At 61.4% G+C, this 25481-nt stretch overlaps 1 protein-coding gene across 1 annotated transcript in view; it reads left to right on the forward strand.

Annotated features, from left to right (window-relative positions):
- LRP1 (LDL receptor related protein 1) overlaps positions 1-25481 on the forward strand; it is a 175457-nt gene that overhangs the window by 137405 nt on the left and 12571 nt on the right. The window contains 38 exon segments of the mRNA XM_038378412.2: positions 882-1071; positions 1896-2100; positions 2416-2608; positions 3338-3463; positions 3705-3830; positions 4600-4719; positions 6556-6669; positions 8281-8430; positions 9104-9226; positions 9801-9917; positions 10862-10990; positions 11420-11542; positions 11840-11980; positions 12247-12434; positions 12899-13082; positions 13579-13664; positions 14950-15069; positions 15466-15653; position 15832; positions 16043-16075; positions 16077-16128; positions 16131-16154; positions 16157-16191; positions 16193-16247; positions 16864-16918; positions 16920-17002; positions 17005-17049; positions 17820-17908; positions 17910-17987; positions 18356-18449; positions 19689-19805; positions 19928-20047; positions 20647-20769; positions 21066-21191; positions 21519-21635; positions 24458-24564; positions 24819-24951; positions 25333-25452. Coding sequence (XP_038234340.1) covers positions 882-1071; positions 1896-2100; positions 2416-2608; positions 3338-3463; positions 3705-3830; positions 4600-4719; positions 6556-6669; positions 8281-8430; positions 9104-9226; positions 9801-9917; positions 10862-10990; positions 11420-11542; positions 11840-11980; positions 12247-12434; positions 12899-13082; positions 13579-13664; positions 14950-15069; positions 15466-15653; position 15832; positions 16043-16075; positions 16077-16128; positions 16131-16154; positions 16157-16191; positions 16193-16247; positions 16864-16918; positions 16920-17002; positions 17005-17049; positions 17820-17908; positions 17910-17987; positions 18356-18449; positions 19689-19805; positions 19928-20047; positions 20647-20769; positions 21066-21191; positions 21519-21635; positions 24458-24564; positions 24819-24951; positions 25333-25452 — 4230 coding nt within the window.

Genomic DNA, 25481 nt, shown 5'->3' on the forward strand with positions numbered 1-25481 from the left:
GTAGCCCCACTGGCGTCAGCACGGATTCGCCCTATTCCCATCAGCCTCACTAACCGCAGCGTTGGGCTGGAGGTGGGGAAATGAAAGCCCTTGCTCATGACAAGAGCGGAGGGGGAGAGGAGAGAGCCAGGGTGGGGGTGCTGCAGTTGGTGGTGCGAACCTCGTATCCTTGCCGGGCACTGAGCATGAAGGGCTGGTCTCGAGCCTTCTGTTGCTGCAGGCCTGGGGGTTCATGGAGATTTGAAGTGGGGGAGGTTGCTGCAGCATTTCAGTAACATCAGAAGTATCTCTATGGCTTTGCAGTCCCCGAGCCCTCGACAGAGGAGGTACATGCAGTGCCTGCCACCTTCTACGGTGCAGGGGAGACGTGCAATGGGCAGAGAAGTCAGGGCCTTGATTTTAAAGTCTGTGCTTCCCTAGGGTGATGGCAGTAAAGGGCAGGGGGGTGGGGGGAGCAGCAGGTTGGCACTTGACCTTGTAGCTCCAGGGGCTCTGCTATTTCATGCCTGATGCTTTGAACCCTGAGCCATCTGTGACTCCAGCCTGAATTACCCACTGCTGCTGTTAGCTTCTGTCCCCCTGCTCCGTTTCGCTGCTGTCTCGTGACCGAAGTGGTGGCCCACGTAGAGGATAACAGCTCTACTATTGCTCTGGCCCGATGGAGTTCTTCTGTAGCTTCGGGGCGGGGGACTGTGCTTTGAGTGCCGAAGGTCCCAGTTTCCAATCCGCTGGCAGGCTGGAGCAGGGAGGGGACGGCTCAGGGAGGAGGGGGCAGCCTTAGCAGCCGCTGCGAAACATCTGGAGGTGGCACAGCTGGGCGCTGAGTGTGGGGAATGGCCTGACTAGTGAATCTCATCCCGCTTTGTGTCTCCCACCTGCAGATGTGGGCTCAGTGGAGGGGCTGGCGTACCACCGGGGCTGGGACACGCTGTACTGGACCAGCTACACCACGTCCACCATCACGCGGCACACGGTGGATCAGAGCCACTTGGGGGCCTTCGAGCGGGAGACGGTCATCACCATGTCGGGAGACGATCACCCCCGAGCCTTCGTGTTGGACGAGTGCCAGAAGTAAGCGCTGGAGCCTTGTGCGGGCGAGTGGAGCAGCCGTCCTGGAGACGGACAGGCTGTGCACAGAGCTGGAGGGAGAGCACCCTGCCGCAGGCCTCAGCCTGGCTCCCCCGTTTCCAGGGCTTCGGGGGTACGAACAGTCTCCCTGGGCCTGCCCCATGTCCCATTCCCCACCCCCTCTAAGCCAGTGAGTCCCTGCCCTGGGACTGGATCAGAGCCAGCAGCCTCCAGAGGGGACAGGCCCCGAGCCCCATTGCCTGCGAACATGAGCCAACCAGTCACCCGTCCTGGGGCCAGGTGGGAGCCAGCACCCACAAGAGGGGAAAGGCCCCATGCCCCATTCCCTGCTCCCCTGAGCCAGCCAGTCCCCTGTCCTGGGGCCAGGTGGGAACCAGTGCCCCCAAGAGGGGAAAGGCCCCATGTCCCATTCCCTGCCCCAACCTGGAGTGAAATGTTAAGCATCGCGTCAGCGGAGCTGGATTGGCAGCGCTGTTGTCAGGGGGTCACTGGTGGGTTTCCCCAGCTACTGGGACCGTTTCCTGGCGGGCTCTTTAGTCTCGTCCCTGTTACTGCCCCTCCTCTCCCCCATCCTACCAGGCCATATCCCTATAAATGCACCAGCAGCCCCATTCAGCCCAGAGCCTGGGGGGATCCCGCAGTGAGCAGGGATAGCAGCATGGGGCTGGGGAACCCATGGGCTGTAGCTCGAAGCTCCCCAGTCCCAGAAGCCTGGCGGGCCGGCCCCAGGGGGCTCCAGTGCAGCTTGGACCGGCCATGCAGCGCCGCCTGGCTCAGCACCACCCCTCCCGCCTCCCTCCCCTCAGCCTGATGTTTTGGACCAACTGGAACGAGCAGCATCCCAGCATCATGCGAGCCACCCTGGCTGGCGCCAATGTCCTCATCATCATCGACCAAGACATCCGGACGCCCAACGGGCTGGCCATCGACCACAAGGCCGAGAAGATCTACTTCTCCGACGCCACGCTGGACAAGATCGAGCGCTGCGAGTACGACGGGTCCCACCGCTACGTGAGTGCAGACCCCTGGGGCAGGGGGCTTTGCTGGGGGGCAGGGGCCTAGGGATAGCACCCAGACCAGGCCCAGTGAGAGCTGGCTGGATCCCCTTGAGACGGGCAGAGTGGAGCCTGGATCGGTGTTATCACCACGGTGGGGCAGAGTGGGCGGTGATGGGCACTGGCGGGGCAGCCGGCCCGACCCTGGGCACAGCCTCCTGCGAAGGGTAGGACCCTCCTAGTCCAGGGACTGTCCAGCGTTGGGGGGGCTGCAGCGGTTGGTCCCGTCTGCCCCCAGCCCTTGGGCTAACGGTGTGAGGGCGCCCGGCAGGTGATCCTGAAATCGGAGCCAGTGCACCCCTTTGGCCTGGCCGTCTACGGCGACTACATCTTCTGGACGGACTGGGTGCGCCGGGCCGTGCAGCGCGCCAACAAGTACGTGGGCACAGACATGAAGCTGCTCCGTGTGGACATCCCCCAGCAACCCATGGGCATCATCGCCGTGGCCAACGACACCAACAGCTGTAAGGGAACAGGCCCCGGGCCGGGAATTCCTGCCTGGAGCCCCCCCTGCCCCTCACGCCCGCCTCGCCCTGTCCCCTGGCCAGGCTGGGAGGGTTCACTCCATAGAGACACTCCTCAGTTCTCCCATCCCCTGGGCAGGCTAGGAGGGTTCGCCCCACAGAGACCCACCCCCGGTCTGTCCTGGTCCCTTCCCAGTTCTCCCAACTCCTGGGCAGGCTGGGAGAGTTTGCCCCATAGAGACCCATCCCCGATCTGTCCCGGTCCCCTTCCCAGCTCTCCCATCCCCTGGGCAGTCTGGGAGTGTTCGCCCCCATAGAGACCCCCCTCCCCAGCTCTCCTGTCCTCTGTGCAAGCTGGGGGTGGGGATTTGCCCCATAGAGACCCCCCCCCCATGGTCCCAATCCCTCCCCAGCTCTCCTGTCCTCTGTGCAAGCTGGGGGTGAGGATTTGCCCCATAGAGACCCCCCTCCACCATGGTCCCGTTCCCTCCCCAGCTCTCCTGTCCTCTGTGCAAGCTGGGGGTGGGGATTTGCCCCATAAAGACCCCCCCTCCCGCCGGTCCTGATCCCTCCCTAGCAGGCTGCTGAGCCCCCGTTCAGCACAGGGGTCGGGCCCTGTCTCCCCTTGGCCAGTCTCAGCAGGAGAGATCCTGCCCCCGCCCCTGCCCTGGACCATTGGCTGGGGTCTCCGCCGGGCCTGCATGTGACTCTGCTCTTCCCCCACGCCAGGCGAGCTGTCCCCCTGCAGGGTGAACAACGGGGGCTGCCAGGACCTGTGCCTGCTAACCCCCAAGGGGCACGTCAACTGCTCCTGCCGGGGCGAGCGGGTCCTGCAGGAAGATTTCACCTGCAAAGGTGAGCGCCCCCCTCCCCCGGGTCATACTGCCCACGGGGAGGGAGCCAACCCTAGGAATAAAGAGGGGAGGGGGAGGGGGGAGGCAGAAGGGGACTGGGAGGAGGAGAAAAGGGGGAGGGATGGGGGAGGGGGTGGGGAGAGGGCGGTGCATGGGGGCGGGGGTGCACATGGAAGGGGGATGGGGAGGGCGTGGTGCACATGGACAAGGGGTTCTTCCTAAAAAAATTTTTCCACCCCCAGCCCTCAACTCCACCTGCAACGTGCATGAGTTCGAGTGTGGGAACGGGGAGTGCATCGACTACAGCCGCACCTGCGACGGCACCGCGCACTGCAAGGACAAGTCCGACGAGAAGCAGTCCTACTGCAGTGAGGGCCTCTCGCGCTCGGCTTGGCTCCCCCTGCCCCGGCGGTTCCCCCCACCTGGAGCCCTGTTGGCTCACCCCTCCTCCCCCCCCCAGCGCCCAGTCGGACTCCTGGCCTGGCTCTGGGCTGGGCGTTTGGTCTAGTGGGTAGAGCCAGGACGCCAGGGTTCTGGGAGGGAGCGTTGGTTAGTGACTGGGATGGGAGAAGTGGGACCCGGAGCTCCTGATTTCTGGTCCCAGCCTGGCGTATGGTCTGCCTTGGACAGGAGGGGACTGGGATTCTCCTGGGTTCTCCCCGGGCATATCACTTTGCTTCTGGGGATGTTAACCAGAGCTGGGGCTCACTGATCACACAGACAAGGGCGGCTCTAATAAAGAAACAGTAGCTAACGGGTGCTGGCGCTCCCTCTCCCACGGGACCCCCCCTTGTCTCTGAAAGCTTTGTACCTGCTAGCCTTACACGTGATCTGCACGGCCGGGAATATTGCTGTAGGACTTCAGCATCTGAGCCAGGCACTTGATGGTGCGTTAGTCTGATTCTGAATGACCCTGTTCCTGTGCTCAGGGCAGAGCTACGGGAGGCTGGGCCATCCCATGGGGGGGCCTCTGAGCCCCCCTGATGCTGCTGTAATACCCTTGGGTCACTGTGGTCCCCCACGGGCAGTGGGAAGCAGACATGAGCCGGCACGTGCACGGTGCCCCTTCAAACTGCAAATGGGGGGGCCAGCAACCCCCTGAGCCCCCCAGCTCCCCTCTCCGCTCCTCCCCCACAGGCAGCCGCAAGTGTAAGAAGGGCTTTCTGCACTGCATGAATGGGCGCTGCGTGGCCAACGCGTACTGGTGCAACGGCATGGACGACTGCGGGGACAACTCAGATGAAGTGCCCTGTAACAGTAAGCGATTCCCCTCCCTTGCCTGGCGCTCGCCTGCTGTGGGCGGCTCCTGCACCGGGTGGACCTGGCTCTGTCCCAGCTCCCCCGTCGCTGCTCTCCGCCTGGTGCATGACGGAGGCAGGGCTGGAGGGCAGCAGATTGCCGGGTCAGACTCCCAGCTCGAGCCCCCCGCAGCCGCGTTTCCCAGACCCAGCCTCGGCGGCTTTCTCTGCGCGGCAGGGCAAATGGGAGCGGCTGGACCTTCCTCTGTCTGGGCTTGGCTTCTCCCACCGTATAATGTGGCTAGGAATCCCGAACCATCTCCCAGCAGTCGGGGAGACTCGCTCTGCAAATATTCATGCAAGATGCTTGTATTTCGATGCGGGGGGCGGGGAGGCCTAGCTGGAGTCATGTAACGTACCTGGAAAGAGAGAGACCCTCCGTCCCAAGGCAGTTTGCAGCGTACCTTGTGGCTTTGGGCTCTTTGTACATTTTGTAAGTAGAGGAGAGTTCAAATAACCCTGTGCCAAGGCTGCCCGGGCAGTTGTGCATGCAGAGCGTGGGTGTGTTTGCATGTGGGGGACACACATGTACACACACAAGCATGGGGGTGTTTGCATGTGGGGGGATGCATTTACACACACAAGCCTGGGCATGTTTGCATGTGACACATATACGTTTTGACCAGAGGATTTTTGCAGCAGTCCCAAACTCCCCAGTGTAAAGAGGAGCAGAGCCCCTAGTGGCTGGAGTCTGACCCGCACTGGGCACAGAGAACTAGTGAACGCGGAGGCTCCGTTCCAAGCAGAGCCCTGGGAAGAGGCACCGGCTCACGTGTGTCCCGTGCTGGACGGGCAGGGTTGGCAAGGTCAAGCATGTGGGGGACACATACACTTACACACATGAGTGCGGGCGTGTTCACATGTGGGACACACATGTACATACACACGCACCAGTGTATTTGCATGTGGGACACACACATACACATACATACACCCACACGTGCACACTTGAGCTCTGGTGTGTTTACATGTGGGGGACACATACACGTGTACACACACACACACAGAAAAGCATGAGGGTGTTTGCACGTGGAGGACGCATGTACACACTTAAGAATGGGCGTTTGCATGTGACACATATACGTTTTGTCCAGAGGATTTTTGCAGCAGTCCCAAACTCCCCAATGTAAAGAGGAGCAGAGCCCCTTGTGGCTGGAGTCTGACCCCCACTGGGCACAGAGCACTAGTGAACGCGGAGGCTCCGTTCCAAGCAGAGCCCCGGGAAGAGGCACCGGCTCACGTGTGTCCCCTGCTGGATGGGCAGGGTTGGCAAGGCCATGCCCCCAACATCCGAGAACTGCTGTTTTAGGCATGGCTGATGCTGTGGCAGGAGGAACGTGGTGCCCTGACCAGGGTAGTGGCAGGTGCCCAGATCTGCGTGCCACCTGTGCTAGTCCTGCATATTGGGGAGAGGGCCCTCGTGCCATCCTTGTGGCAGCAGCACCCAGCTGGGTGCTCACGCTGAGCTGTCGGGATGGTTTGGGAGCATCTGAGAATCAGGCCGCTTCATGCCCAACTCTGCTCGCGGAGCCCAGTGCACGAGGGGCCAGGTTCCCGGTGCTTCCTTCCCCTTGTCAGGCAGGGGTCTGAGTGTGGACTCTCCTCCGGAGAGGAGCAGAGTGAGGGGCCAGGATAAACACAGCCAGGTCGCTCTCAAAGTGTCCTGCCAGGCTGTGGGGGCAGCCAGTGCAGTGAGCGCAAGGGGTGCATGTGCGTGTGTGCGCCCCATTGCAGTGAGCGCCAGGGGCTGCTCACCGAGCCCCCCCATGACTCCGGTCTGTACTCCTCGTTGCAGAGACCAGTTGCGCGGTGACGGAGTTCCGGTGCCGGGACGGGAGCTGCATCGGGAACTCGAGCCGCTGTAACCAATTCATTGACTGCCAGGACGCGTCGGACGAGATGAACTGCAGTGAGTGGCAGCACTGCATGGGGGGGGACCTCCCCTCGGCCTCCCATTCCCTGGCTCAGAGTTGCCCCCAGCGGGGAGGGGAAACCAGGCCCTTCTGCTGCCCCCCTGTACCCTGCTGTGACTCGCCCCCCCTCGTCCCCCTCCCCTCCCGATAGAGTTCGAGCCAGGTTATTGTGTCCTGGGAACAGGCCCGGAGGCCCTGTCACTGCCAGGCTGCCTCACACAGCCCCTGACGTGCCACCTCCCGACAGGTTGTCAGAAGCACTTAGGTGCCGCGAAACGGGCATGGGAGACGGGCAGAAGGGATCGGCCTGGCACCTGCAGCCAGCGTGGGGGCAGGCAGGGCTGGTAGCAGGGGGCAGGCCGCAGGCTTCAGCCAGGGGACAGCACGGGCGGGGTGTCACAGAGTCCCCGGGCGATGCTCTGGGAGCCACTGGGACTCTGGGGAAGTCTCCTGTCTGGGAGCAGCCTGTCCCCAGGGCAAGAAGCTCACCCAGCTTCCACCTTCCTGGGTCTGACCCCGGAGCTTTCAGCATCCTCTGCCCCTTCCTGCGCTTCCCACAGCGAGTCCTCCCAGGTGGAGTCCTGGGGAAGCCAGAGGTCCTGCCCCCCACTCCGCAGGCAGACTCTCAGCCAGCCAGTAAAACAAGGTTTATTAGACGACAGGAACATGGTCTAAACCAGAGCTTGTAGGTGCAGAGAACAGGACCCCTCAGCTGGGTCCATTTTGGGAGCAGTGAGCCAGACAACCACGTCTGCATTTCACTCCTTGTCCCCAGCCAGCCCCAAACTGACTCCCCCTCCAGCCCCCCCTCTTCTGGGCTTTGTCCCTTTCCCGGGCCAGGAGGGCACCGGATTCTTTTGTTCTCCAACCCTTTAGCTCTCACCTTGCAGGGGGGAAGGGCCCAGGCCATCAGTTGCCAGGAAACAGGGTGTCGGCCATTGTCTGTGTCCAGACCCCTGCACACACCTGCCCTCTAGGGCTCTGCAAGGATCATACACCCTTATCCCACCCCCTAGATACTTCAGAACTGCCTAGGGGAAACTGAGGCACCCCCACAATAATCAGAGAAAACATTAAGAACAGTCCCGCTTCGTCACACGGGGGGTCTGCATGTCATCCAAGGAGGTGAGGGATCTTGTCCCCTGGCAGTGACAGAGGAGGGAGGACAAGTATGTGTGTGTGTGTGTAACTGTTGAGTGCTTGCACTGTGTGTATGTGTGAGTGCACGTGTACGTACCTGTGTCTGTGTACACTTTGTACATGTGTGTGCATGCACAGTGTGTGTGTGCATGTGCCCAGCGTGTGTGCCCGTGCGTGCACCGTGTGTGCACTTGGGTCTCAACGGTTCCCCCAGTGTCTCTTTGCTGTCTGGACCAGAGCGTCGGTCTCCCCTTTCGGGGGTTGTTCGGGAGCTGCCCCTCCGGCCAGGGCATGGGTGGCACAGCTGCTCCCCGGGCCCGGCTCAGCTGCCAGCCGGAATTGTGAGGGTATAGACGGCGGAGGGGACTCCCCTGCCAGGCAGAATGCAGGGCGGGGGTGGGTGGCGGCTGGGAGCTGTGCCCCAGCCCGCGAGCCGAGGGAAGTAGCCACTCCGGCCTTTCCCATAGGTGCCACCGACTGCAGCAGCTACTTCAAGCTGGGGGTGAAAGGCCTGGCATTCCAGAAGTGCGAGCACACGTCGCTGTGCTACGCCCCGTCCTGGGTGTGCGACGGAGCCAACGACTGCGGCGACTACTCAGACGAGCAGAACTGCCCAGGTGAGCGCGGGGCCTGGCCGGTGACGGGATGGGGCCAGAGAGCTCGGCGGGCAGGCTCCAGCAGTGCCCGGCCTGGCACGCCACCAGGGGCTGCTGGTCCACAGCTGGATGGGGGGCCAGTCGGGGGGATTGGGGCTAGGGTGTGGGGAAGGAAATGGCGCACAGCTGTGCTGACAGCAAAGGATCGCGGACCGGCACGCGGAGAGGTGTTCCTGCCTGGAGAGCTAGTGCCTGTCTAGCACCAGGGGCCGGGTGGAGGAGGCACTGGGCTGGGCTTGGGGAGCCATTCCGTGCTCTGCCCGGCTGGCCTTGGGTACGTCCCTGCATCTCTGGGCCTCCGTTTAGTCCATTTCTCGGACGGACTCCAGGCAGCATCCCAGGGCCCCATTTCGCAGCGCCCTGGGGCCCCTGTCCCAGTCGGGGTCCGGCCAGCACACCGGGATGCCCCTCTCAGCTGGGGTGCGGGTGCTACCATAATCCCCATTAATGGAAGAGAATGTGGGAGGGGAGTTTCTCTGGATGCCCATTTGAACCCACGCTGCACCGGCTATGGAGCTCTGTGCCAGGGTCGATGTCGCTCTGCAGAACTGAGCCCAGGGTTAGCTGTACGGTGTAGCCAGGCTCAGCTGGTGTCACTGAACCAACCCTTGCGCCTTGCCTGCCCCTGCCACAGGAGTGAGGAAACCCAAGTGCCCGGCTAATTACTTCGCCTGCCCGAGTGGGAGGTGTATCCCCATGACCTGGACATGCGATAAGGAGGACGACTGTGAGAATGGCGAAGACGAGACACATTGCAGTAAGCGTGGGGAGTATGGGATTGTGGGAAGGGCAAGGATGGGCACCCCAGGGGGAGCATGGGATTGTGGGAGGAAGAGCATAGAGGGGACAGACTGCAGTGAGCACCCCCCCAGTTGCGTTATTCCCAGTTCCTACGGCGTGAGTGAGGTTTGCACACGCGGTCTCATGCGACAGTTTCACACTTGTTTCAGGGCTGGGAGATGATGCTGACAACCCTGGAGTTGACAGCCGCCTGTACGGAATGATCAGGGTGGTGTTAGACATCAGTCTGGGTGAAGGTCCTGCTGGCCTTCAACTTGTGGGGGTGCTGGAGCCCCAGTTTTGCTCACTCAGAACCTATCAACGTGGAACTTCCACATCCAGTGCACACCGTCCCCATGATCCTACTGTGCCCATCCCCATGGGGTCTAGGCGCCACCTAGCGTAGAACCGGTGCTATCACCTGCCCAGCCGCCGCTCAGCCCTGAGCCCCAGCAACAGCCGCAGTCACACGGCCGAGCGTCCTGTCCCCCTTGTTCCCTTCCCTGAGCTCCTGACGCCTCCCTGACTGCCGGCTCTCCCTCCCTTCCCAGATAAATTCTGCTACCCCGTGCAGTTCGAATGCAACAACCACCGCTGCATCTCCAAGCTGTGGGTGTGCGACGGAGCGGACGACTGCGGGGATGGCTCCGACGAAGACAGCCGCTGCCGTAAGCCTGTCTGCCCTGCCCGGGACGGGGAGGGGGAGACCCAGCAAGAGGAAGGGAGCCTGGCGGAAGGGGACCAGGGGTGTCTCTTTGAAGTGCAAAGCCAGGGAGCCATACCTTACCCTTGGGGGCGTAGGGACTAGTGGCTAGAGCAGGAAGATGGTCTGAACTCCTGGGTTCGTTCTATTCTCAGCTCGGGGAGGAGAGGGAGATCTAGTGGTTGGAGCAGGGGGGCTGGGAGCCAGGACTCCTGGTTCTGTTCCCAGGTCTGGGAGAGGAGGGGTGTCTAGTGGTTGGAGCAGGGGGGACCAGGAGCCAGGACTCCTGAATTCTATTGTCGAATCCGAGAGGTGAGTCTAGTGATGAGAGCAGCAGAATGGGCAGTGGGGACTCTTGGGTTCTGCCACTGATTTGCCAGGTGACCGCCCTGTGCCTCAGTTTCTCCATTTGTAAAATGAGGGGGGGTGGCTCCACCTGTCTGTGAGGGGGGTGAATCAGTCACTCGGTTGCCAGTTGTTCTGAGACCCTCCACTAGAGGGGACGGTGGACATGCTGCCTATTTCTATGACAGGGTGAGGGAGCGACTGCCGGCAGGTCCAGGGGTGGGGGAGGCTTCACACCCAGGCAGGGTCCTGACCCCACAAGCTGCTTCGGGGATCATGTGAGACAGCCCCAAAGGGGCCCACACCCAAAAACTACCTGGGGTTCAGCCGGCCCAAGCCGAATGTTGCCCCCGTGCTCGGAGCCAGAGCACCCCTTACGGCGTCTGCTGAGCTCACCCGCTGGGACCTCTCAGGGTATACAGGGGTGAGGTGCCCAGGCCCCTCACTGCGCTGGACGCATCCTCCGTGGGGGAGCCCTCCCGCACCCCCCATGCTGCCTCTCTCTCAATACCGACGTGTGTCTAGCCGCCCCATAAGCCCTGCTCACTCCTCTGTCCCCTCCAGGGCTGACCACCTGCAGCTCGGGGTCCTTCCAGTGCCCGGGAACATACGTGTGCGTGCCAGAGCGCTGGCTCTGCGACGGTGACAAGGACTGTGCCGACGGCTCTGACGAGTCCCTAGCTGCTGGCTGCTGTGAGTCATCCTGCGGCTGTGCTCGGTTCGGGGGGTGGGGAAGGGAGCAGCCCCTGAGCCGGGGAGCCCCTGGGCCGGGGAGCCTGCAGCCCCTGGGCTGGGGCAGCCAGCAAGCCGGGGAGCCCCTGGGCCGGGGAGCAATAGACTCAGGTGCTATCACCCAGAGGCTGCAGTGGATCGGGCAGTGCTGCTCAGAAGTCAGGCTGCCTGGATTCTAGTCCCGTGTGACCTTGGCCCCCCCGCAGCCCTGTGCCTCAGTTTCCCCCTCTACACAGGTGCAGGTGACGTTTCTCCAAAGGGAGGGAAGGGGTTGTGAGGCAGAGCTAGCTAGTTTGCCCCATGCCTCCCAGCCTGGACCCCTGTGTGAGGGCTGGGGACAGTTGTGGGGGGCCTGGCCACAGGGCGCTGACCAGCGGCTCCTCGTTACAGTGTACAACAGCACGTGTGACGAGCGGGAGTTTATGTGTGCCAACCGCCAGTGCATCCCCAAGCACTTCGTCTGCGACCACGACGACGACTGCGGCGATGGCTCCGACGAGTCCCTGGAGTGCGGTGGGTGCCGGTGTGGAACGGGGTGGGGAGCTGGGGCTGCTGTCCCCCCCACCAGCCCAAGCTCCGCAGCTCCTGGCTCTGAGCGAGACACGGGGGTGAGCGGGGGAGCCCCAGGTCCCACTGCGTTTATCAGAGTGGCGGGTGACGCTGCGTGAGCCAGGGGGAGGCGAGGTGCCAGCCTTCTCTAATCCTGCCTGCGCCGTGGCCGTGGTGATGCACTGCTCCCTGTGCGCCCGCTCCGAGGACAGGGCCCGGCGCCAGGGGCAGCTGTCCTGACCACGTCCCCTCTCTCCGCAGAGTACCCGACCTGTGGCCCGCACGAGTTCCGCTGCGCCAATGGCCGCTGCCTCAGCAACAGCCAGTGGCAGTGCGACGGGGAATTCGACTGCCACGACCATTCGGACGAGGCGCCCAAGAACCCGCGCTGCACCAGCTCCGGTAGGTGCCCAGGGACGGGCCCAATGCCCTGGGCTCCGGGGACTGTTTTCTGAGCCGTCGCCATGGTTTCCTGCCCCTTCCCTCACTTACGGCCCAGGGAGCTCTTCCGCGCTTTGGCCCTGGACTCGATCCCTTTCTCCCCTGGCCAGCAGGGGGCAGTACGCCCAGCCCTGGGCGTGGGCCTGGCTGGTGCATGGGGAGGGCTGTTGATGGGGTGCCCTGGGAGCAGTGCCTGGGGTGACCCCCCCACTCTGCCGTTGTTCCAGAGAGCAAGTGCAACGACTCGTTCTTCCTGTGCAAGAACGGGCGGTGCGTGCCCGAGGCCCTGCTGTGTGACAACAACGACGACTGTGCCGACGGCTCCGATGAGCTGAACTGCTTCCTCAATGAGTGTCTCAACAAGAAGCTGAGCGGCTGCTCCCAGGAGTGTGAGGACCTCAAGATCGGCTATAAGGTTGGTCGCTGGGGGGGCGGGCCCAGCCTGTGCTGTGGGGCTGGAGAAGGGCAAGGCCAGATGTCCAGAGAGTCCCTGTTGAGCACAAGGAACTGACGAGCGAGCCCTGCTCCTGGCGGCTCCGAGCGGGAGTTGGGGAGCAGCTGGCTCTCCACTGGGCTATTCCATTGTGTGTTTGTTCAGCATTCATGTGTGCTCATGCCTGGTGTTTGTAGATGGGAGTGTGCACTCACTATTTGTGCAGATGTGTGCCCAGGCACTGCTTGTGTGTACCGTGTCTGCCTGCCTGCTATTTTTGCATACCTTGGCTGTGTATTTGTGCGTGTGCACGCTGCATGCATGTGCCGTGATTGGGCATGCTCACGCCATTTGTGCATGCCCTGGGGTGTGCATGGTTGGTGCACATGCGTGTGCCCCTCCGTGCTGCAGGGACGCTCCTAACTGCTTCCCACTGCCTCCTGCAGTGTAGATGCCGGCCTGGGTACAGACTGAAAGATGATGGAAAAACCTGCATCGACATTGACGAGTGCACCACCACCTACCCCTGCAGCCAGAAATGTATCAACACACTGGGAAGCTTCAAGTGCCTCTGCATAGAGGGCTACAAACTAAAGCCTGACCACCCAACCAGCTGCAAAGCCCTCACAGGTGAGAGAGCAGCTCTCCGGGGCACCTGCGCTGAGGGGCTTTGCATGCCTGGGGCCGGGGATCAGACGGAAACCTCTAGGTTTGCGGAGGATCTTGCTGTGTCCAAGGGGCTGGACGCTTTGTTGGTATCTCTGCATCAAGGAGCGCGCCCCCATCAGGTCTGGACTGGCAGGCTGCAGGCCAGGCAGCCGGGGTTGCTTTGCCGTGTGCTCTCGCTGGGCTGAGCCAGCACCACGCCAGGGAATCTGGTTCCCCTGCGGTTTTGCTGGGTGGTTTCTGGCTGATAGCCGTTGGGGAGGCTGGAGAAGTCCAGGTTCAGCCTGCCGCAGCGCAGACCTCCGTGCCTTTGGCTGGCTCCGTTCGGAGGGTTGGTGGCTGTGAGGGCCGTTGCTGCCAGCTGCAGGGTCCGTGCAAAGCTGCAGATAGCATTGGAGTGTCTCTGTGCCTGGGGGAGGGGGTCTGACCCCGTCTGATGCGTCCCGTCTTTCCCCTGCAGACGAAGAGCCCTTCCTCATCTTCGCCAACCGCTACTACCTGAGGAAACTCAACCTGGACGGCTCCAACTACACGCTGCTCAAACAGGTGCTGCCGGGAGGGGGCGTCTGTGCCGTCTCCACTGGGCAGCCGCTCAGGCGTGGCCTTGAACTGGGCTTCTCCAGTTGGGGGGTAGGGTGTCCCCACTGGCTCCTAGGGTGGAAGTCGTGTCCCTGAGGGGGATTGCACCCCTCCTCCCCGTCAGGTTCGGGGCTCAGGGAAAAGGCTCCCTTGTTTTAAGGGCTGCTCCTTGGAAGCCACTGGGGGCCTCCCTGATTGACACCAGCTGAGGATATTTGGGCACCTGGAGGCCCCAGCCCAACCGGCAGCCATGCTGGCTGGGTGGGTGATGGACCGTCCTGCCATCTTCACTTTGCCCTTGTGCCCCAGACATGCCCGCTGCTCAGGGGAGGGGGAAAGGCTCCGTCTCGCTTCCTGCTGTGAGCGCTAACGCCAACCTAGCTTGCAAAGGAGCTCCTTGGTAGCTGGCTGCAATATGGTAGGCCCTATGCAAACAATAGGACTGCGCTGATCAGGCTTCAGTGGGAGTCTTGTGTCCAGTTCTGGGCCCCACATTTCAGAGAAGACGTGGACAAATTGGAGAGAGTCCAGAGAAGAGCAACAAAAATGATGAAAGGTCTAGAAAACACGACCTTTGAGGGAAGATTGAAAAACTTGGGTTTGTTTAGTTTGGAGAAGATGTAACGTTTTCAAGTGCATAAAAGGTCATTACAAGGAGGAAAGAGAAAAATTGTTCTTAATCTCTGAGGTTAGGGCAAGAAGCAATGGGTTTAAATTGCAGCAAGGGAGGTTTAGTTTGGACATTAGGAAAAACTTCCTAACTGTCCGGGTGGTTAAGCACTGGAATAAATTGCCTAGGGAGACTGTGGAATCTCCATCATTGGGGAATTTTAAGAGCAGGTTGGACAAACCCTTGTCAGGATGGGCTAGATAATACTTAGTCCTGCCATGAGTGCAGGGGTATGGACTAGATGACCTCTCGAGGTCCCTTCCAGTCCTATGATTCTATGTTTCTAATAGCTCCGGAGTAGCTGGTCCATATATGGTAGGTCCTACGCAAACAATAGCTCCATGGTAGCTGGTAACGTCTATGGTAGGTCCTACGTAAACATTGGCTGGCCTTGTTTTAAACCTCTTGAGTACAGAGGCTTGGAAATCATGGGTGGGGAGGGGCAGGAGGTGGCTCAGTTTTAAAGGAAGGCCCAGTTAATCAGCAGTTGTGGCGGTGCCCCCCTTTGCCATCCCCGCTAGCCAGCGAGGTGGCAGCAGCATGAGGCCTAATGTATCTTCCTCTGGGCTGCATTGGCTCCAGGGGCTGAACAATGCCGTGGCTCTGGACTTCGACTACAGGGAGCAGATGATCTACTGGACAGATGTCACCACGCAGGGCAGCATGATCCGCCGCATGCACATTAACGGGAGTAACGTCCAGGTGGGCCCTGGGACCCACACCCATAGCTCCTGTGCTCCCAGTGGGGGAGGGGGCCTCGCGTTCCCGGGGGAGTGGGGTGGGGCTTCTGGGCTGGGCCGTGTGTACCTGGGACGGGACAGGGTTCTTGAGTAAGGCATGGGGCGGGATCGTGAGTAGGTTCCTGGGGAATGGGGCGGGGTCCCAGGGCAGGACTCACAGTCCTGGAGGGGAGGGGGCAGGGCAGGGACGGGGCAGAGTCTCTGGGAGGGCCCGGGTCCCTGGGGAATGGGGCAGGGTGCCAGGGCAAGACCCACAGTTCCGGGACGGGATGAGGGGGGCCAGGGCAAGGTGTCTGGGCGGGAGCGGGGCAGGGTCCTCTCTGTGAACAGGCCCTGACTTGTCCCATTCTCCCAGCAGGTCCTTCACCGCACCGGTCTCAGCAACCCCGATGGACTGGCCGTGGACTGGGTGGGCGGGAACCTGTACTGGTGCGACAAGGGCAGGGACACCATCGAGGTGTCAAAGCTGAACGGGGCCTACCGCACGGTTCTGGTGAACTCGGGGCTGCGGGAACCAAGGGCGCTGGTGGTGGACGTGCAGAACGGGTGAGGGGGCACGGCCGGGTCTCACCTTTCCCTTGTTCCCGGACACAGGACGCTCCAAGCCCCCTTTCATGGCCTTGCGCATCAGCCCTGGCCCACGGCACCCCCTAGAATTTCCATTCTGAGCGGGGAGCCTGGAATCTGGACTCCGGGGTTCTGTTTCCCGGCTCTGGGAGAGGAGTGTGAGCTAGTGCTTGGAGGAGGGATTGGAGCAGGACTCCTGGGTTCTGTTCCCACTCCCAGTTCTGCCTCTTACATGCTGGAAACCTCTCTGCCGCTTGGGGACTCAGTTTCCCCTCCTGTACATGCGGACAGAAGGCTGCTGTAGCAGGGCTGCTGGTGCCGTTTTGGTTGACTCAGTCTCTCCTGTTGCTGTTCCCTTTGCGCCCCAGTACCTGTACTGGACGGACTGGGGCGACCACTCCCCTGACCGGCAAGATCGGGATGGACGGCACCAACCGGAGTGTCATCGTAGACACCAGATCACCTGGCCCAACGGCCTCACCCGGACTACATCAACAGCCGCATTTACTGGGCCGATTGCCCGAGAGGACTACATTGAGTTTGCCAGTCTGGACGGCTCCAACCGGCACATCGGTGAGGCCAGCTGGGAGCTGCAGCTTTCAGTCAAACACAAAGGTTTTAGCATGGGACTGGGAGCCAGGACTCCTGGGTTCTCTTCCTGGCCTGGGAATGCGGGGGTGTTGCCTAGTTGCACAGAGCAGGGCACTGGGAGCCAGGGACTCCTGGGTTCTAATCCCAGCTCTGTGCCGGACTCCCTCCCTTGGGCAAATGACCTCCCCTTTGCTTCTTGCCTCAGTTTCCCTATGTGGGAACCAGGGATGAGCTGTAACTGCTGTGCGATTCATGGAGAGCCATGCTGCTGTAGCACAAGGCAGGTGCTCGTCCCCTGCTTCTCAGGAGTGCAGAGGGATAATTAATGCTGGTGCATCCAGAGCTGTATATAATATTAAAGTCTTCTTAAAATCCCCTCCCCTCCCAACTTCCAGTCCCTGGCTTGAGTGGCCTGGTGGCAAGGGGCCAAGTCACGTAGGTGACTCAGCGGCAGGGGATGAAGTGTCTGGCGGTTAGAAGGTGCCACGTGCACACCTGGGAGTCGCACGGCGGCAGTGCTCCGTCCTGCAAGACGGGGTTCTCCGTGGGGAAGGGGGCTGTGTCCCTGCCTCACCTGAGCTACCCCCTCTCCCCGCAGTGCGAGCCAGGACCATCCCGCACATCTTTGCCTCACCCTACTTTGAGGACTACATTACTGGACCGATGGGAGACCAAGTCCATCAACGAGCTCACAAGACCACCGGGGCCAAACAAGTCCATGCTGATCAGCACATTGCACGGCCCATGGACATCCACATCTACCATGCCTACCGCCAGACGGACGGTGAGGGGGAGGGAGCCCAGGGTGGGGGGCTGTCGCCAGGAGCTGGTTCAGCAAGGCGGGGCCGCCAGCCCCAGGGGGACCAAGGCACAAGACTCCCTGATTTCCACACCGTCTCCCAGGAGGTTCTGAGGGAGGGGTGGGGGCCCAGCTGGCGCAGTGGGCGTGAGCGCCCAAGGCTTTGGCATCTGGATCCATCAGTGGCTCTAGTTAGAGACGCGTCCTCGTTCCAGCCGCCCGAATGGCGGACGGTCACTTGGAAGTGAGTCGCCAGGTCTCAGTCTAGACCCTGTGATCAGCAGCCCCAGCTGGGTTTTGCCCCCAGCCCCACACTTGCCATCCCGTGTCTGACCTGCCGGGCCGGGCTCTCTCCAGCCCGCACCGCTTTGCCCATAGGTTCTGGAGTCCAATTGGGACCCGGCAGGTGGGATCAGGATCCAGAGGGGATCCAGAGGGGATGGCCACAGAGTCGCTACTTGTTGGGTCTGCACTCGGATCAGCATGGACCCCGCTGGAGAGACGCTGCCCGCCTCCGCTGCCCGTGTGCACGGCTCCGAGGGGGACGCCCGGATTGCATGGGCTGGGGCACACCAACTGGGATCCAGACCTTGTGCGGAGATAGGGCTGGGATGAGGGTGAAGGAGAGACGGTGGGGGAAGAACATGAAGGGGCGAGGGAGAGACATACAACGAGAGAGGGGGATCACCTGCAGAGTGGGGGTCAGGAACCAGCTGCTCCCCCAGACAGTCTCCCGCAAGCAACTCTTACCCCAGCGCACTCTCCTCTCCCCAGTCCCCAGCACCCCTGCAAAACCAACAACGGCGGCTGTAGCAACCTGTGTCTCCTGTCCCCGGGCGGCACGCCACAAGTGCGCCTGCCCCACCAACTTCTACCTGGGCGGCGATGGCAAGACCTGCGTCTCCAACTGCACGGCCAGCCAGGTAACCCGCCCTTGGGCCGTGCCACTGCTGCCAGGGCCCCGTGGTGCTGGGCGGCTGCAGCGGCATCCCCGGTATCTACATGTAACCACCGCCAGACATGGAGGCCGGAGTCTCTCTTACTCCCCTGGAGATGTGGGGCTGAGGCTCCAGAGAGGGGAGATGTGGGGGAGTCATCCCAGCTGCGTGCAGGGCGGAGCGAGCATCTAGCTCTCTTGCTTTCCATGAATCTCACTGGACAGGGGTAGGGCAGGTGGAGAGACCCAGAGGGAAAAGCTCCCTGAGCACCATTGGTCCTGGGGGTCGCCCCCATGCCACTGCCCCCGGGTCCTGCGTGGAGCCGGCCTCATGACCTCGTCTCTCTGCCGCAGTTTGTTTGCAAGAATGACAAGTGCATCCCTTTCTGGTGGAAATGCGACACAGAGGACGACTGCGGGGACCGCTCGGACGAGCCCGAGGATTGCCGTGAGTGCTGGGGGGTGGGAACCCAGCACAACCAGACCTAGGCGCTGCACTGTACCCCTGGGGCTGAGCTCCCACCCTCATCGGTGACCCCAAGGAGAGGCACAGGGGCCCCTGCTGCACTGCCAGGCACCGCCCACTCAGAAAGTGGGGTGGGGTCCCCCTGCTCCTGCAGCCCGCCACTCCCAGCATGGCTCCCGGCGCCCTGTGCGGGGACGAAAGGTTGAACAGGCTGGGCATGAAATGGATCCTTTGCTTAGCGGACACTCCAGCCCTGACATCCAGTTACCCCAGGCACCCGGTTGGCTTCTCTGCGAGATCTGCCAGCCGCAAAGCCCAAGGCAGCCCTTCCCGGGAGGGGTCCACAGTGAGAACCTCGTTGAGCAGCCTTGTTAACCCCATCATCCCCAGGAACCAGAAGGTTTATGAGTCAAGGGAGTTCGTTCCATCTCAGCTCCGCTCCCCTCGTAGAGCCCTAGGGGCCACCTTGGCAAGGGATTCAAAACCCAGCCCTACTACTGCCTGGGGAGCAGAGAGCACGGCACAGCCCCTGGCAGGGGGCGGGGTGGGTCTCGGAAGCTGAGCAGAGCTGGGCCTGCTGATTGCCTGGTGACTCAACAGGGGGTGCTTGTCTCTCTGAGTCACTGCTGATCCGGGGGTTACTGTGCAGAAGGGGTGCACTCCCCTTGGCTTGGCTGGCCTATGCAGCTGAGTCCTCAGACTTGGTTGTTAATGAGCCTAGATGTGTCTTGCAGTAATAGGGTGTTTAATTGCCAGTGCCCTGCAGCTCCCTGGAATCTTCCTCCTGCTTTTAATTGCAGATGGGAGTCTTCTTTGCTCCCTCTCCTCATTGGCTGTGCAGCGCTGCAGCGTGCTGTTAAACAGCAGCCATGCTCCACCCCAGAGATGGCTGCATTTAGTGATGGGTTGATGAAACAATTCATATCTGAATTTTGTGAACAAGTTCTGAGCCAATTTCCTGCCACCTCTGCAGCACCATTGACTCCAGGTGAGGAGTGCCTGTGTAACATGCTTCCCTGCGTGGTGGGATAACAGCCTACCTGCTGCTCTCAGCTAATGGGGCTGCTCCTTGGCTCATGCAATAGGGGCCTGTGCTAGTGGTGCTGGCAGTCCAGAGTCCCTGCGGCAGCCAGGTTTGGCCTGTGTGCGTCTCCCAGAGCTATGAAAATGCCGGGGTTCATCCGGCACGAGGCATCACCACCTCCCCTGTTTCTCTCCCAGCTGAATTCAAGTGCCGCCCAGGACAGTTCCAGTGCTCCACCGGGATCTGCACCAACCCGGCCTTCATCTGCGACGGAGACAACGACTGCCAGGACAACTCGGACGAGGCCAACTGCGGTACGGCCCCCGGGCGCCTGGATCCCCAGCAGGGCTCCTGATCCTACAGTATCCCAATAGCAGCAATGCAAGTCCAGGCGAGGAGTGAGTTCTCCCCTCACTGTGTCCCCTTTTCTGTCCAGATATCCATGTCTGCCTGCCCAGCCAGTTCAAATGCACCAACACCAACCGCTGCATCCCTGGGATCTTCCGTTGCAATGGGCAGGACAACTGCGGGGACGGCGAGGACGAGAAGGATTGTCGTGAGTGACCTCCCGCAAGGGATACTGGGGGGGGCTCCTGCCTACGGGCAACTCATGGCTGCGGAGGTGCGGAATCGATCGCCATGTGACTGGGGGTGGGGAGCTTGCTTCCTCCCACAGCTCTGCTGTCTGCAGCACGGACAGCGCTGCTTGCTGTATCCCTGCTGGAGTCACTGCTGTTCTGATTCAGATAAAGACTTACTCCTAATATCTAGCAGCCATGAGTTCCACAGGTTACAAAATAGCCAAACAACATTTCCTCCTGCCCGTTTGAAAAGCCCTGCCTTGTACCCATCCTCTCGTCCCCCAGAGCTGACTGGGGGCTCAATTAGCCTAGGTGTTAATTGGAAGGGCTGTTCCTGCTTTTGAGGCCAGAGATAGGGCTGCCTGTGTGACGTTCCCGAGCTACCCGTCACGTCGCTGTGGGAAAAGAGGCTCGTGATTATCCCGGTCATGACTCAGAGGCTGCCGTGGCGTCCAGGGGCATTGCTGGGTACTTTGCCCAGGGCCCGAAGCCCGTCTGCGCCGGGGGGTGATTAAAGGCAGAGCCCCAGTTTCTGCTGCCCCCGACTCCCCTTTCCTTTGTGCCCCCTGTGCAGCGGAGGTGACCTGCGCCCCCAATCAGTTCCAGTGTGCCGTCACCAAGCGCTGCATCCCCCGCGTCTGGGTGTGCGACCGGGACAACGACTGTGTGGACGGATCAGACGAGCCCGCCAACTGCAGTAAGGAGCAGCTCCCGCGGTGCGGGGGGCGCGGGGCGGGGCTGGCAAACCCTGGAGCCTGCAGCATCCTGCCCCCCCTTGTGCCCCGGCTGAGCCCCATTCAGGCCTGGACAAGGGGGTTGGCAGGAATGGAGGCTTTGTGCTGGGGCCACCTGGCCTACTGGGATGTAGACTGAGGACCCCACAGCTCTGTCTTTCAGCCACAAGGGCTGCAACTTGGGGAGCCCTCGGGGGGGGCAAAGATGGGGGTGCTGGGCCACGCTAACCCCCCTCTGCCTCTTCTCCTCCACCCGCAGCACAAATGACGTGTGGTGTGGATGAGTTCCGGTGCAAGGATTCGGGCCGATGCATCCCAGCGCGCTGGAAATGCGACGGGGAGGACGACTGCGGGGACAGCTCGGATGAGCCCAAGGAGGAATGCGGTGAGCTGGTGCCACGGTCGGCAGGGCCAGGGCGGCCGGGCTGAGCAGCTCTTGCAGCTCCTGCTACGTACCGGGGGACTGGGCTCTGCAGATCAGGGGGTCGGTCACCAGGTGTGGGGGGGGCTGTTTTGCTCTGACAGGGGTTACGGCTGCCTCTCTTGTCCACCGTAGATCTGCTCACGGCACTTGGGGCGGGGGCACCTGCATTCAGCACTCCCGCACCTACCAGGCGGGCAGACGAAATTGACATTGGTCTTTTTTTCCCATTTCATGGCCCACCCCATTCCTGGCCTCTTTCCTTCTCCCACCCCCCGCCTTTCATTGCAGACGAGCGCACCTGCGAGCCGTACCAGTTCCGCTGCAAGAACAACCGGTGTGTGCCAGGCCGCTGGCAGTGCGACTACGACAATGACTGCGGGGACAACTCGGACGAGGAGAGCTGCAGTACGTGCCACTGTCAGCCCCGCGCAGGCCCGGGGGTGGGGGAGGACGGCCTCCTCCAGCCAGGGGCAGCCTGTGGCAGATGCACGGCCCTGTGCTGAGGAGTGCGGCATGCAGGCGTGGGCTGGTCCTGCTGCTGGAGATCAGACTCAGGGTGGAGGCTGGTTGCTGTGGGTGGAGACAGGAGCACCCCGCTGGGCTGCTCTCGGGTGGGTCAATGAGCAAATGCACATGGCGCTGTTTTCTTGCAAGCTGCGTCAGGGGCCTGCCCTGTAAATAACGTGTCTCCAGGCTTCCCGGCTCCCCCCAGCGTGATCTGTTGTGTGTCCTGGAGAGAGACAGAGGAAAGTGATCCCAGCACTGGGACGTGCCCAGTCTGTGCACCACACCAACTGAACTGCTTAGGAAGGGGTGCATTTCCATGAGCGCAGCCTTCCCTTCCAAGCATGGCTGCTCTTAAATCAGTTCCCCGGTGTCTTGGATCAGGTTAGCTGAAGTGCGACGTCAGAGGATCCGTGCGGCGATTGGCACTAAATCACTTTTGGCTAATCTGCTTGCACGGCTGCATCAGTAAGGTCTGATTTTAAACCGATTGAAGACTATGTCTCCACCAGACGCAGGGATGCCTGCCTGAGCTGGAAAGCACGCCTTCCACTCCCATGTGGACACACCCGCGGCTAACCCGTGGCAGGAGGCCATCTGGACACCCTGATTGCAGTTCAGTGGAAGCCGGTTAGGATCAGCTTGAACTGAAATCAGAGCGTCACCTCACGGGTTGGCACCAAGCGAACTAAACTGATTTAACTGATCCACTGCATATGTGCGTAGAGACGAGGCCTCACCCAATCAGTCAAGGAGGATAGACTGCATAAACCGGTTCTCAGTCCTTGGTCCTTGCCCTCCAGTCTCCTTCCAATCTTTAGGATGTTTTTTTTTTCTTTTTTGTTGCTCTCATGTTGTGTATTTGAGTTTGTGCCATTTCACCTCATCTTACATTTTTCTCCATTTTCACACTGTCGTTACGGGGCGCTCAGAGGTAGGTTCCTGCCAAAATCTTCTTAATTCCATTTAAAGTATTCAGAAAATAAATAAACAAACAGACCTGGTGCAGAGGGGATGGGGGGCTGGTGAGAGACCGACCTGGATAATCATTCTGAACACTGTCAGCTGAATCTCCCAGAATCTGCTGCCCCCAGGCACACAGAGAGGAAGGGTTAAATATTACCGCATCCCATGCTGTCACGGAGTCCCTGGCGATGCTCTGGAACTGCTCCTACGAAGCCAGTCAGGACTCTGCTCCTTTCTGGGAGCAGCCTGTCTGCAGGACACACAGCTCACCCGGCTTCCCCTCCCTGGGTCTGACCTCGGAGCCTTCAGCATCCTCTGCCCTTCCTGCGCTTCCCACAGCGAGTCCGCCCAGGTGGGCTCCTGGGGAAGCCAGAGAGTCCTGCCCCCCAACTTCACAGTCAGGCGTGACTCTCAGCCAGCCAGTAAAACAGATGTTTATTAGATGACAGGAACATGGTCTAAAGCAGAGCTTGTAGGTGCAGAGAACAGGACCCCTCAGCTGGGTCCATTTTGGGGGGCAGTGAGCCAGACAACCACGTCTGCCCTTCACTCCATGTCCCCAGCCAGCCCCAAACTGAAACCCCCTCCAGCCCCTCCTCCTCTGGGCTTTGTCCCTTTCCCAGGCCAGGAGGTCACCGGATTCCTTTGTTCTCCAACCCTTTAGCTCTCACCTTGCAGTGGGGAAGGGCCCAGGCCATCAGTTGCCAGGAAACAGGGTGTCGGCCATTGTCTGTGTCCAGACCCCTGCCCACACCTGCCCTCTAGGGCTCTGCAACGATCATACACCCTTATCCCACCCCCTAGATACTTAAGAACTGCCTAGGGGAAACTGAGGCACCCCCACAATATTCAGAGGAAACATTAAGAACAGTCCCGCTTCGTCACACATGCATGGCTCATATTTAGCTCCAAGTTCTACCCCTGCCCCATATGCTTCTGAAAATTGACCCAGATTAGTCTGCTCTCCACAGCCTCAGCCCCCATCTGCACCTCCCCTCCCACCCCCTTGATGCCTCCAGAGGGGACATGCCACATGATCTCCCCGGGTGGAGCAGGAGATGGGGGTGAAAGTAATCCAACAGGTTCCTCCAGGCTGGCGCAGGGCCTTGGGGCCGGCAAAGCGATGAGTTGTGGGGGCGGGAGCAGATCCCCGTTCCGAATGGGGATTGCTATGACATTCAGAGCAGCTCCATGACACAGCGAGGGAGTGCCAGGAGACACGTCGGGCCCACCGTGCCAGCATACCCATTGGCACTCCCTGCGTTCCTGGGCATCACCCTGCTGGGCCCAAGCTCTGCTGTGGGAGCCAGCAACTCTGAGGTGCAGCCTTAGCTCTAGGAGACGCAGCTTAAATGTGTTCCACCTGCTCCACCACCACCAGGGGATGGCAGCCACATGCAGAAAGTGCACGAGCGCTGTAGCCACTGACGGGTCAGTCTTGGCCTGTCCCTGTCTCCTTCCACACGGGGGACCCCAGGGACGTGGGGATTAGAGTTGGCGCTGCAGCTGGAGGGGGTAACTAGAGCTGGGACTGTCCCTCCCTCCCTTCCCCCCTCATCTCTCTGGGGAAGCTGGGATGGTTTTGGGGCCGGGGCTGGCATTTGAAGTCAATGTGAGCCATGCGCCTCTCTGGCCATTTCCCCAGCTTGGCTTGCTCTCCCCCTCCCATGGCGCCGCTGAATGTGTGTCTGTGTCCGTGCCCGGCGAGCCATGCCGCTCACCGGGGATGCCCCGTCTTCTCTCCCCTCTGCCTCCAGCGCCCAGGCCCTGCTCGGAGAGCGAATTCTCCTGCGCCAACGGGCGTTGCATCGCTGGCCGCTGGAAATGCGACGGGGACCACGACTGCGCCGACGGCTCCGATGAGGTATGGACGGGCAGCTTCCCCCCGCCAGCCAGTCTCAGCTCTGGGGCCCAGGCTGTTGCAGCTGCCGGCGAGGGGGGCTTATGTGGAACCGGGCTGGCACCTGGGTAGCTGGCGATGCACTGGGGCTGGATCTGTGCTAGGTCCTCCTCTGCCAAGCCCACACCCCCATTTTTGCCCAGGCGGGGTTATCTGCAGGGCTGCGTCCTGTCTCCCGGGGCCCCGCCGCTCATCTGCTGTCTCCTCCTGCCTTGCAGAAGGACTGCACACTGCGCTGTGAGTTCGACCAGTTCCAGTGCAAGAACGGGCACTGCATCCCCATGCGCTGGCGCTGCGACGCCGACGCCGACTGCATGGACGGCAGCGACGAGGAGAACTGCGGCACCGGGGGTAACCCTCCCCCATGTCCTGAGCTGCCACACACACCACCCCACTCTGGGCGGCCGGGTTAACTCTGAAGCCTAATGAGGGAGTCAGCCATTCTGGCATGCAACCACGCACCCAATCTGCACATGCAGTCGGGCATTTGCGTTGCAGGGCCGTGCCTGCCAGTAAATAAAGGCCAAGAACCTGCCCCTGGGTGTCTGCCCCCCAGATCCATGGGCCTGCTGTGGCTGTATGGGGGGTGCTGCCCCGGGCCTGGGATCAGTCTCCTGGGCTCCTTTCCGATCAGCCAACCAAGGGGGCTCCAGCGAGCTGCTGTCCCCGTCCCGCCCCCGGGTGCAGCCCACGAGCACGGGCCCTTACGCGCCCATCTCCCCCTCCCTGCAGTGCGCACCTGCCCCCTGGACGAGTTTCAGTGCAACAACACCCTGTGCAAGCCGCTGGCATGGAAGTGTGACGGAGAGGACGACTGTGGGGACAACTCGGACGAAAACCCCGAGGAGTGCTGTGAGTGTCCTCTGTCTTGCCCGGTCTCC

Source organism: Dermochelys coriacea, chromosome 20 (genome assembly GCF_009764565.3).
Source record: "Dermochelys coriacea isolate rDerCor1 chromosome 20, rDerCor1.pri.v4, whole genome shotgun sequence".
Taxonomy (NCBI): domain Eukaryota; kingdom Metazoa; phylum Chordata; order Testudines; family Dermochelyidae; genus Dermochelys; species Dermochelys coriacea.